The sequence below is a fragment of the Eulemur rufifrons genome, chromosome 7 (genome assembly GCF_041146395.1).
Source record: "Eulemur rufifrons isolate Redbay chromosome 7, OSU_ERuf_1, whole genome shotgun sequence".
Taxonomy (NCBI): Eukaryota; Metazoa; Chordata; class Mammalia; order Primates; family Lemuridae; genus Eulemur; species Eulemur rufifrons.
Genome location: NC_090989.1, coordinates 172101053 through 172113716, shown reverse-complemented (window position 1 = coordinate 172113716; position 12664 = coordinate 172101053). Strand labels below are relative to the sequence as shown.

General features: G+C 40.6%; 1 protein-coding gene across 1 annotated transcript in view; it reads left to right on the top strand.

Moving 5' to 3' along the window:
- The window catches only part of SUCLG2 (succinate-CoA ligase GDP-forming subunit beta), a 256631-nt gene that overhangs the window by 233999 nt on the left and 9968 nt on the right, over nt 1-12664 (top strand). The window contains exon 10 of the mRNA XM_069473782.1: nt 2878-2998. Within this exon, the coding sequence (XP_069329883.1) occupies nt 2878-2998 (121 nt within the window). The remainder of the gene's footprint in view (nt 1-2877; nt 2999-12664) is intronic.

Below are 12664 nucleotides of genomic sequence, written 5' to 3'. Positions count from 1 at the left end.
CAAACAGAGTGATTCACTCAAACTTGGTGAGACAGGAAAGCTTCCCCGAGAAGCTGACATCTGAATTCATCCTTAAAGAATGTGCAGGTTGGAACCGGATTGGCAATAGGTGTGCGGGTGCCAATGTGTGCTTTACTAGAAAGCCTGGTTCTTCTACACAAACCTTACTGAGAGCCCCAGTAGTTCCTGAGTTTCTGTGCAGGACCCCGTGGAGTCATTATTGCCCTTGAATGTTTTTCTTCCATTGTTCTGGCAAGTTCCTCTCCGTCCCACAGTTATTTGGAAACTGCTGCTGTACCAAGCCTCAATGCTAACAGCATTTAATAGCTGTCATTAGAAAGCAAGCTTCTGCTTACCAGTCAGCCTGCTGTGAATGGTAATGGGAGATTTCTTTTTTGGGAGTAGCCCCAGTCTCTAATTGGTTTGAAAAATATTGTTCATTTATTTTATTCTTAAGATACTACCTTTTTATTGAACTTTAATAAGTTCATGTTCCCATTATATTTGAACTTGACATAGCTGCAGTCTACTGAAGAAGGTTTTCTTACTTGCTGCCTAGGTAACCTGCCTACTTTCACTATTGCTTGCTGAATAAATACATGTGTAAATATTCATTAAGTACATTTAAAGCCATGTGCTAAACATGTCACGTGTATTATCTCATTTAGGCCTTTCAACAACCTTATGGACTAGGTACTACTATTATTTCCGTTCTGCAGATGAGGAACCCATGTTCAAGAGAGGTTATGTACCCTGCCCAGGGTCCCAGCTCTAGCAACTGGCATGAATGAACAAGTCAGCAGGCAACCTAGGGAGCTGGCCTGGAGCCTGACCGCTGCTACTTGTCAGCTGTGTGACCTTGGGGCACATCACCTGAATGCTCCCAATGGCTTTGTCAGCTACAGCCAACCCTCACCTTACTTAATGAATAGGGTTCTGGGAAGAATCAAAATAAAAAATGAGGATTCATGTAAATGGCACTTTCTAAACAGTTAAATGCTATACAAATGTGAGCTATTCTTTTCTCATATGTTTTGTGTAGTTAATTTAGCATATTGAAATAACGGGATTTAAAAATGGCATGCAGCACATACATATATGCTTAGCAATTAGTGTAGCATAATTTAATTGTGATTCTATTGTTAGAATTTTGATGCCTCCAGCTTGATGAATAGCCATTTTCTGTGGGTGTTATCAATTAATCTAGGTAATGAATTCTCTTCATTATCTCGTTCTTCATGTTAATTATACAGGATTTTCTTATGCCTATTTATCAAGTCAGGACAAGTACAACTTTTTTGGCCCACATGCCTTTGAATATGGAATATGTACAAACAAGTTAACATGATGGGTTTAAATTAGCATTTCTGAAAAATTCCAGTCAGTGGTTTGACTTTTCCTTATGTTGCCAATTGTGTTATGAGCTTGCATCTCTTTATGTTAGGAGACTATTTTTTTAAAATAAAAAAGATTGTTACCTAAGATTATTAAACTAACTCTGAATTTTAAGACTATACCCCTAGCATATCAAAGAGGTATTAAGGAAGCACAGAAAAGTTTGAATCTTTGCCTATTAATATTAGACAATAAATAGTAAGTTCCTAGCCTTGAAATGTTGCATGAGGCACAATGACACGTACAAATTTAATTGTAAATCATGGAGAAAAAAAACATAAGTACATGAAATTTAAGTGACACTACTCATAAAAAGGACAACAATATTTTTATTTATTTTTATTTTTATTTATTTATTTATTTATTTTTTGAGACAGAGTCTCACTTTGTTGCCCGGGCTAGAGTGAGTGCCGTGGCATCAGCCTAGCTCACAGCAACCTCAAACTCCTGGGCTTAAGCGATCCTACTGCCTCAGCCTCCCGAGTGGCTGGGACTACAGACATGCACCACCATGCCCGGCTAATTTTTTCTCTATATATTTTTAGTTGGCCATATAATTTCTTTCTATTTTTAGTAGAGACGGGGTCTCGCTTTTGCTCAGGCTGGTCTCGAAATCCTGACCTTGAGCGATCCACCCGCCTTGGCCTCCCAGAGTGCTAGGATTACAGGCGTGAGCCACCGCGCCCAGCCAACAATATTTTTAAAAAAACAGAAGACAGTATATAATAAATAGACAAAGGAATGCTAATCAAATTCATTTTGAGTTCAGAAGAGTGATGCATGATACAATATGGTTAATATGGTAATGTTATATAGTGATATATATAGTGGACCTGCTGACACAGTATTATTATTACTGTTACTATATTGTTACTATGAAAATAGTTTTTACCTTTAATTGACTTTTCATATAGTTCTGAATATTATTCTTTGGTACTACACTAAACTCTATATATTCATTATTAAATGTTAACTTTCTTAATATGTTCTGGGCCTTTTTTGTGTTTTATGCTCTGTGTGAAAAAAAACAAAAACAACCCCAAGGAATCTTATTTTAATTGTCTCTTATTTAACCAGTTTTTTTTTTCTTGTTTTCTTTCTTTTGTTTCTTTTTTCTTTTTTTTTTTTTTTTTTGAGATAGGATCTCACTCTGTCACCCAGGCTAGAGTGCAGTGGCGTCATCATAGCTCACTGCAACCTCAAACTCCTGGGCTCAAGTGATCCTCCTGCCCCAGCCACCTAATTAGCTGGGATTACAGGCTCTTGCCTCCACACCCAGCTATTTTTTTTATTTTTTGTAGAAATAGGGTCTCACTATTGCCTAGGCTGATCTCAGACTCCTGGGCTCAAGTGATCCTCCCAACTCAACCTCCCAAAGTGCTAGGATTCCAGGTGTGAGCTACTGCAGCTGGACATCTAGTTATTTTTGAGACTGTTGGCTTATCAGCATTTTGATGGGTAACTCTCTATTTTTTATTTCAGGTTGAAGCGATCCTTGTCAATATTTTTGGTGGTATCGTCAACTGTGCCATCATCGCTAATGGAATCACCAAAGCCTGCCGGGAGCTAGAACTCAAGGTGCCCCTGGTGGTCCGGCTTGAAGGTGAGTCGTGAGTCACGGTAAATTTCCACTGCGCCAGTACACCTTCTCTAAGGTCAGGTGAGCAGCATGGTCTGGATTCACAAACTTCTTGAGATAATATAAGGAAACACTGGATTGAACAAGATGAAACAAACTCAGTGCAACAAGACTTCTCTGGGCCTCTAACAGGCTAATACAGATTACAGCCATCCAAGGATGGCAGGTGTTATGATTCTCCAGATTTTCCCAAATGTATTCTAGAACGGAAGTCCTTTTGTTATGAATTTTTTCATGAGATTAGTGTTCAGGGAAAAACATTCTGAGAAATGCTGCTCTAAGAATTACTCATAATGGGAGAGCAACTGTTCTCAAACTTTTTGATCTGAGGACCCCAAAGAGCTTTTGTTTATTTGGGATTATATCTGTCAATATTTATTAATTGATTTAATTGATAAATTGATAACAGAAATTACTTGGGATTTTAAAAAGTATTTACGTAATTCATTTTTTAAAATCATCAATTTTTATTTTTATGTTATCTACGTGTATGTATGTGTGTGTGTGTGTGTGTGTGTATATATATATATGTATTTATTTATTTTTTTTTAAAGATACAGAGTCTTGCTCTGTTACCCAGGCTATAGTACAGTGGCATGGTCGTAGCTCACTGCCACTGCAACCTCAAGCTCGTGGGCTCAAGCAGTCCTACCACCTCAGCCTCCTGAGTAGCTGGGACTACAGGTGCATGTTACCAGGCCTGGCTAATATATTTTATATTTTTATACTATATATTTTACATATATGCATTATAGATTTTATGAAAAGTAACTTTTTTTAAATTTTAGTAAGAACAGTGGCATTGTTTTACAGTTTTGCAAATCCCTTTCTTAACTAGCTCAATATCTATTTCTGCATATAATCTGTTAAAATATGTTGTTTTGATTGAAGTATATGAAGAAAATCTGGCCTCACAGAGATATGTATTTGGAAATGGGAGGATATAGTTCTGAATATTATTCTTTGGTACTACACTAAAAGTCTATACAGGCAATGATTTCTTTGTTAAAGATTAGTTTTCAGGTAGAATCTGAAACTATCATAATGCACTTTTCATACTCTTTTATATTAAAATCCATTCATCTTTCTTGCACATTAAATGGGTTATCATGCATCATAATATCATGCATTGAACATTTGGAAAATTTTCAGTTATGCAAATCTTCCAAAGGTTGGCCCATTTTGATATACAATATGAAAAAATTCACATTTGTTAATATCACCACCATTCTCATCAGAAAAGCTTTGTACTAGGAAGCCGTCAAGTTCACAGGGTGGGTGTGTAAGTTTTCCAGAATTTGAATTTCACTTTATAATACACATGTTATTGTCAGCCACCAGTCAGTTTTCCTTGATGTGACAGATCTACTTCACTCATTTTTGAGACAATGTCTGCCAGATAACCAAGTCTGAACAACCCTAGGATAGTAGTCTTTATTCCAAGAAGGACTAGTGTTCCATGGAAAAGTGAGTAGTTTAGCTTGATACTCAGACAGTTGTGCAAATGCTGTTCCTCAGAGCAACCATCATATGTGAGGATGCAGCAGAAGTGCTTTTTGTGCACTTCCCATACGGTCACAAGAAGTATTAAAAAGACATGCACTCAGGGTTTGAGATTTAATAAAATTGAAATATACACAATAAAATTATATATATTTTTTACCATTCATCAAAGACATTTGAAACTGGCAATTTCTACTGTGAGTGTGTGGTGGCAAAAAGTACAGTGATTACTGGTACAGTTTAGTGCCACGGCCTTGATTCCATGCTAACATGCCAGCAGTTTTGCCCACCATTAGCCCCATCAGTGCAGACACCAACACAGTATTACTATTACTGTTATTATTACCACTGCTGTTACTATGAAAATAGTCTTTACCTTAAGCACCTCCCTCCCACCCTCTGCCGGTTCTGCAGGCCACACTTTGAGAACCACTGTAGCAGAGAAGCAAAAACAGACACCGTATTGTGAGAACTATCCAGAAGTCCTGCACACTTCATTCACAGGTTCAGATTCCAATAACCAAGCACCCCCTGGAGTCGATGTCTACGGTATCATTTTGGGGACAGCTCAGTTTGCCCAAGCTCTAGGCTAGAGCTATACTTCCCTGGAAACCTGCTTCTCCTCAAGATAAAGTCCAAGGATATTTTGACCCTGCAGTGTCCCCGTCCTTTAGAGTCAAGAGTCCAGAACAGCTGCAGCCTATTTTTCTCTATATTTGCTTCTTTCTTTATATCTTTTTCTTCTCTCAGTCTCTGCCCCTCTCCTCTTCTCTCCTTCCCTGAGACGGCCTGCCTCACAAGCTTAGACCTGCACAACATGGATTAGATAGAAATAATGATCACAAAGGAAAAGTGAAAACAGCATATGCTGCAGTTGGCAAAGCTTAATATGGACCTTAAGACATGTCAATGAATTAAATCTTCTTAGAAGTGTAAATGCAACATAACTGATCCCAATAAAACTAATAAAAGCAAAATATTATAATTGGCAAAGCTATAATGAAAAAATTGATCAAAGAGTTAATGAGTGCATCAGGATGGGTATATTTCTGATTAAAATGTTGATATCAGACTGTTTATAGGGTCAAAGTGTCCAGAGACCCTCAGATTGTATAATAAAAGTCAGATCTCCTTTTCTTAAAGTGGGAGCAGGTCTCTATCAGCAAATCGTACTATTGTCTGTCACTCAGAAGTAACTAGAAATGAGTGTGAGCTATAGTGGACTCATTCTCTCTAGTGATCTTCCCTGTGCAGAGGCCCATAATTATTAGTTATTTGTACATAGAAAAGACAGTTACCCCCAATTTTTTCCAAATAAAAGGAGCTCTTCTTTTATTTTTGCACTATGCTTGGTATTCCAGAAGAAATAAATGATCCCTATAATACCCAGATTATACATGTTGAAAAATATTATGTAAGATACTGCATCCAACATTATCTCCCTTATAATCTCTGCTGATTGTATCAGAGGTATGTCTGAGATACTAGGAAGAAACTTTGGAAGTTCTAAGTTTGTTAGATGATCAGATTTGCATCTCTTAAGTAAATGTACTTCCAAGGTATGTGCCTATGGTATTTTAATTAGTTAATTAATGTAGTAATAAATACTATGTGGAGGTCCTTGAGCTTTAGTCATTAAGGAGGATAAGCAGAAATGTAAAATATATCCCAGATAATTAGGAAAATAAAACAAAAAATAAAAAATTAACAATATAAAACCATATCTATAAAATGGTAACAAGTGTTTACCCTAATAGGACCTACTTCTGTCTTCATAGCAGTAGCCAACCGGGGATCCCAGACAGCCACCAGCCTGGTTTGCTGAATCTTTGGAAACATTCATGACCTCACAACATCTGCTATATTATGGGGAATTGAATGTGATGGCTCAAGATAAGCTCAAAGAGGTCACTGTCCCCCAAATTTACGTAGGCTAAAAATCTCCATGGTGGCCCTTCTTTGCCACTATCCTCCTTTCACCATTACAGCCCCGGTCCTGTAATAAGCACCTGGGATCTTTATCAAGAGAGAAAAAGCAGGAGAGCTTTTGACATTTCTGGAGTCCTAGCTGGCGTTCTTTTCTTCCTCTTGTGGGAATTGGCATCATGTGTGACAAATGTCCTTAGATAGATACAGGCTCTCACACTCAGCATGATAGTACGAAGGATACTCACTAATATCCATATGTGTGGTTTCTGGGATATTAGCCCCACACCATGACAAGACCCATCCCAAGATTGTATTGGCCCTGCATAATAAGCAAGGGAAAGGTGAAGCATTCTGTTCTAAATGTACCATTGGTGCTGATCATAGGTAACAAAAGGCAGAAATTTGGAGAAGGTATTATCCATAAAGCCCGCATGAAGGGAAATAAGTGCAAACCACTCCTGTCTTCTTTACACTAAGGAAATGCAGACTCCTAAAAGTACGTGTCCCTTAAGGTCAGTGCCTGTTGTAGCTCTGCTTATCTTCATTGACATGCCCCAATTTTTAAGCTTACTCAATATTGACTATTATAGTAGATTTAGAGATGTGAGTTAGCAAAGAAATAGTATAAAAGGAGAATTTCCAAGTTGAGCCTGGAAGGATATGTAAGATTTGAATCATTGGAAAGGAAGGAGGAAGGAGCAGAGGATCAGAAGTAGGTTATCAAGTAAGTCATCTTCCATTCCTAAGAGTTGGTACTGGGATCATAACACAGGTAAAATCTGAAACCCAGGACCTGGGTAGATCAGAAGGCTGTCCTGGAGAGAATAGTGGCTTTCCAACAATATGTTATGGCTGAAAGAACAGAGTGGGAAAATAAAGTTAGTGGTCAGAGTCAACGACATTAGGTAGAATCGAAAACCCAGGCAGAATTGCCATATAGAGGTACGGTGGGGTGGAGGCAGGAGCAGAGAGAAAAGGAGGTGAGAGAACAAGGGGAGCTCGGGGATTTAAATCTATGGACCGAGGAAACGATGGAGTAGTTGATGGACTTGGGAAAGTCAGAGTCGGAACTCATTAGAGAGCACGGGAGAGGATGACATTAGAGTATAGTCATCCCAAGTTTGAGATGAAGCTGCGATATCAGAATGCATGTGGGGAGAGATGTGGGGATACAGGGGATGACCCAAGGAGAGGTGTGATAGACCAATGGATAAGTCACCCCCACTTTAAAAGCCCTTGGTAAACTACATGAGGACTGGCTGCACTGGAAGTTGTTCCTCTGCCGGACAGTTCAGTTCAAATGAGAAACCAACCAAAACCAAAATATCCTATCACAGGAAGTGTGGTTCTCCGTGCTTCCAGTGGGGGAAAAGTTACCAACTACAGAGACTTTTGGGAAATTTCTTTTATATTCCATCTAAATTTTTAATTTGCTTTTCTCTGTGTCAAAACATAAATTCTTCCCCTCCCACGCATCTTTCCACATTTAGTTATAGTTTACACAACCTTAGGGTATGACTTGGTTCCTTCTGTTTTCTTCTAAACAGAGCAAGTCTTCATTGTCGTCATTGTCTGTGATGACAAAGAAAGACAAAGGGGCAAGAACGTTTTGGACAATTTTAGTGGCAGTTTCTATTTGACCTGACATAGCAGTGTGCTCCCAGTTTTAACTGGTGAACTTCTCAGTGATCTTTATTCATAATTAGTATTAAAACTGATTGACATTCCCAGAACACACACCATTGTCTAGCTAGGGAGAGTAAGATGAGAAAAGATTTTCCATCATCCCAGCACGTATGACAAAGCCAAGTGACACTAAAAATGAGATATGGTAGAAAAATTTTACCACAATCTGAATTACAATAGTAAATATCTATTATGGCCAATATTTATTAAGCACTTTCTAAGTTTTAGGCACTCTGCCACATGCTTATAACAGTTGGGACAACTGCAAAATTTTTAATGACCAAGATAACAGACTTTTCAAAAGCCCAATGGCATGTTTTGTTACTAGTATCTATCTTCCATGAATAAAGTTAAATGGCCCCTCTTGTTTGTTCTATGACCATTTAGAAGATCTGAGATCCCTTGCCGTATATCTTACTAATTTGCAGCCCACATTTTAAAAGACTCTGTTGCCCACACACAATGTATTAGAAATGTCCTGATGAGAAAAGTTCTAATCAATCAAATCAGGCTTGATTTAGTGGGATTTTGTGGACAAATCTTTGTTCTCAGCCGTATAATAATTACAAGCCGTTTTACCAGTGGATAAGGAAAGGATTATTCTCCTCTTTGAAAATGGTAACTTTATAATTACATGTATTTACTTGCCTTATCAGAATAGAACTCACCAGCTGAGACGAAGGATTATTTTTATTTAAAAGACTCTTGGGTGAATTGAACAACCACATATTTGGGGGAAATTTAGCCTTTGTAGACAATTGTTTCTGGCATGAATAAAGAACAAATTGGAATGAGGGGTTTTTTGTGTGTGTGTGTTTGTTTTTTTCTCTCTTCTGGAATATATACAAAACTTGGCACAAAAATTACCTAGATGGTTAATTCAGCCCAACCCATGATACTGTGGAAAAACATACATTTATTGACAGCTTCGTATATTCAGCATACATAGTGTTTCAGCCAAAGAGTTGAATTTCTTGCAGGTGGTTTTACAGTTCTGTATCAGAACCCACCAATATCTTAAGAGAATTATTTGTTTTTTTAGAATTCATTTTTCCTTATTACTGTCCCATTTACATGTGCAGCAGACTTCTGTGTCTCCAATATGCCTAAAGAGGAATTTGCTTTTCTCTTAGGTGTTCATTACGATTCCAAGTTGAGCTCATAAAAAAGAAATAATAATAAGCCTAGATAAATTTGTAGTTTGGATCCCATTTCTCTTAGCCAAATCTTCTCAGTTTGATTTTTCCACCCAATACCAAAAGGTTTGTTTCTGCAATGTAAACTTTTTTTTCTTTTTTGCCAAATATCTTTAAAAACATGAGTCCTGTCCCTTTTGTTCTTTTCCTTACTGATCCCTCCAATGTTCCCTAAACTCTCTCTAAAGTTGTTGGTAATATAAACATAGTCTGTGTCTTTTACTTTGTTGACAAGGCACCAGCACCTCCTCTTGATGATTCCTCCTTATCCTTGCTCCTGGAAAACTGACAAAATTGGAGCCACAGCTAGAGGAATGCAAGTCAAGTTTCCTACTTAGCACAGACACAGTAACATTGCTACGTGATGCTTTGGTCCGCTGAAGGGGAAAAAGAAACCTACGAATATTAAAGTGTTTAGAAGCAGCCACACAGCTTTCAGCTGTGTCCCTACGCTTGGCGGCCATCTGTCGTGCAAGTCTTCAGTTATGCTAGGGCGTAAGACCGAGATGAGATGCTTCTGTCTCCATCAAAAAGGCAGCCTCAGTAGATTGACCGTGGCTGACTAGCTTTGAAAACGTTTTCATTCAGAGTGACAAGCCCTAGGTGTGCTGCTGACACCCAGAATAAACGGCGAATAGGGCCCCCTGGCTGAGTGGTGGCGTGGTCCTGGGCAAAGCAATTGCAGATGCCAGGGTCCAGCTCTGTGTCTGACGACGTTCCCTGGCCTCCTTGCACATTTCCAGATTTAAGCTTTCCCCCGGGTGCTTGTTTCCAATGTGTTCTCTCTACAGAGTTGAGTTTTCATCTCCTCTTCCTTTCTGAAGCCCTGCCTCCTTGCGAGGCGAGAGGACCTGTTCCCCACCTGTACCGCAGCCAGTCTGAGGGTCTTTCCCTTCTCTCCACTCTTCGGTTCTCTTCCTGCTGCCATTGGAAACGAGGCACCCAGAGAAGGGTCCGATGTTCTCCATCAGCACACACCTGTTTTCCTCCACGTTTGATTCTCGTTGTTTTTTCTCTTCCAGGTCTCCATTTTCTGCATGCCCTGTTCATCACCTTGCTCTCTGCCTCAGTCGTGCCACTCACCTCTTTTCATCTCCTCCCTCCTTCACTGTCCCCTGTGTTGTCTTTACTGGCCCAGTTTCACTTCATGGTAGCGTGCGTCGTGTGTCGCCTCTCCTGCCTTCAATCACTAGCATCCTCTCCCCTTTCCTCATTCCTCTTGGCGTTCACCTCATCGTCACCAGCTCAAGCCAAATCAGTCATCCAGCCTCAGATCTCTCTGTTGTCTATTAAGCACTTCCTAATGCTTAAATGTGGCCACACCGAAAACTTGAGAAAAAGCCTCACAGGACCTGACCTCTATAGTATTAGTTAGGCTAATTAAAACTTTTTTAGATCTCATATTTAAATTTTCAGGCAAAATAATCTCCTCTGTTTGGCACTTGGAGTTTTCATTTCTCCCCTAGGTAGTGGCATTGAAATTTTACTCCACGTGGGACGTCTACTGCCTTACCCAAGAACAAACCCTTCTAATACCCCTTGGGAGAGTCAGCATTGTGATTGCAGGACTAGGGCTCCTTGAAGGAAGGTGGTCTCTGCATTATTCAGAGTTTTTTGTGTTTTTATGTGTTGGGTTTTTGGGGGGGGGCGGGAGAGATATAATGAGCCAAAACTCTCCACCACCTTGATAAAAAGGAGGTTTATTTTAAGGCTTTAACAGAATTGAGCCTAGAAAGCCTCCCAACTCTTCCCTCTAGCTTACCCTCTAGTGCTGGAGGACTTTGTCACTCCTTCATGTTCTTTTTTGGTGCCTCTGCCTTCTGGCCTCTCACAAAGGCTAGTCTGGTCCCCTTGTGTCCCTGCAGGTGGCCGTCTAGTCTGCTTACCTAATAGCCCTCACTCCTGTGGTCCACAGCCCATCCAACCAGGCCGTGTGGTCTTTGAGGGCACCCAACAGATTCTTCCCCATCTAGGTTCCGATCCTCGTGAGAAATATAAAAAACTGAGACCACAGTATCACCTTCATTACTGATGAAAAAAAGAAGTTGGAGGATGCACCTTATTGTGTGCTGACAGTGAGCTTCCCTTACCCTGAACCCCAGCGTTAGGCAGCTTCACACACCCAGGCTCAGGCACCGCTGGACCTGGGTGAGCCTCCCACCCCCAGGGCAGAACCCCAAGGAGGCGAAGATGACCTGGGCTTACTCCGAGCATTATATCCCTAAAAGGAAGGGCAGAGGAAGGGGCTGGGCTATCCATGCCAACTTTCTCCATTCAGACATTCCAGTCCATTCTCTCCATCCCACCCCAGCCTGCAGGGCCACTGAAGAAGTGTTACGCTAATGACCGTCCCTCTGTGTGGAAGGAGACATCCCCAGTGCACATCATAGGTCATAGTCTGCCCTAGGAGTGGGCTGTCTTTGGTCAGGTGCCTGCCCCAGTCTCTGGGCAGTGGTCGTTCCTTCAAGAACAAGAGCCTGAACTTCTTTCCTTGAGCAGCAGCTGTGGGTGTGGCATTTTAATAAGGGGAGATTTTAAACCATGGCCAGTACTAGGCCTGGCATATCCTGAGTCCTGCCTTGTAACAACAGGATACTCACTGTCTATTCTCTGGGTATTTTCTAAATGACCAGTCATTCATTTCTTCCTGCCTCGGTTTCCTCATGTAACATTTGAAATTTGCATTTGATCAGCTACGAGAGACACAGAGAGAGAGGGAACATTGCTGTCAGGGAGGAGACTTACAGGTAGAGTGGGTCTGTACTATTTTACAGGGGACAGGTGTGTCCTGCTAATAAGACTCTTCCAGACAGCACCACCTGGAGGCTGTCCAGTGGCAGGGCTACCTAAGCGGAAAGACTCCATCCATGAGAATGTTTTAGAACAGGGAAGACAAGTAGCTTTCATCTCATGCCACCTTCTAGTTATTGACAGTGGCTGCCTGAAGTTCTGTGCCAAGAAAGATCCCAAGGCTGTCTCCCAGCCCAGTGGAGAAGAGTTCTGTGATCATTGCACACCACAGTGCAGGAAAGGAGAGGGGGGCGTCTGAGCCAAGGATTTGCCATTGTTGGTTGAAAGAGACCAGAGGTGAAATTCTCTCCCCTAGAAATACAGCTGCCTGCTGCATCGGGACGAGGAAGTGGAGGCTGCAAACTGGAAAGACCAGAGGAGGCAGGTTCTTATCTTCAGCCTGGCCCTTTGGCCACAGGGCTAGAAATTGGATTGTATAGAGCAAAGGTCTGCCAACTTTTTCTGTAAATGGTAAGATTTTAGAATGTGTGGGCCACACATTCCCTGTAGTGAACACTCAGCTCTG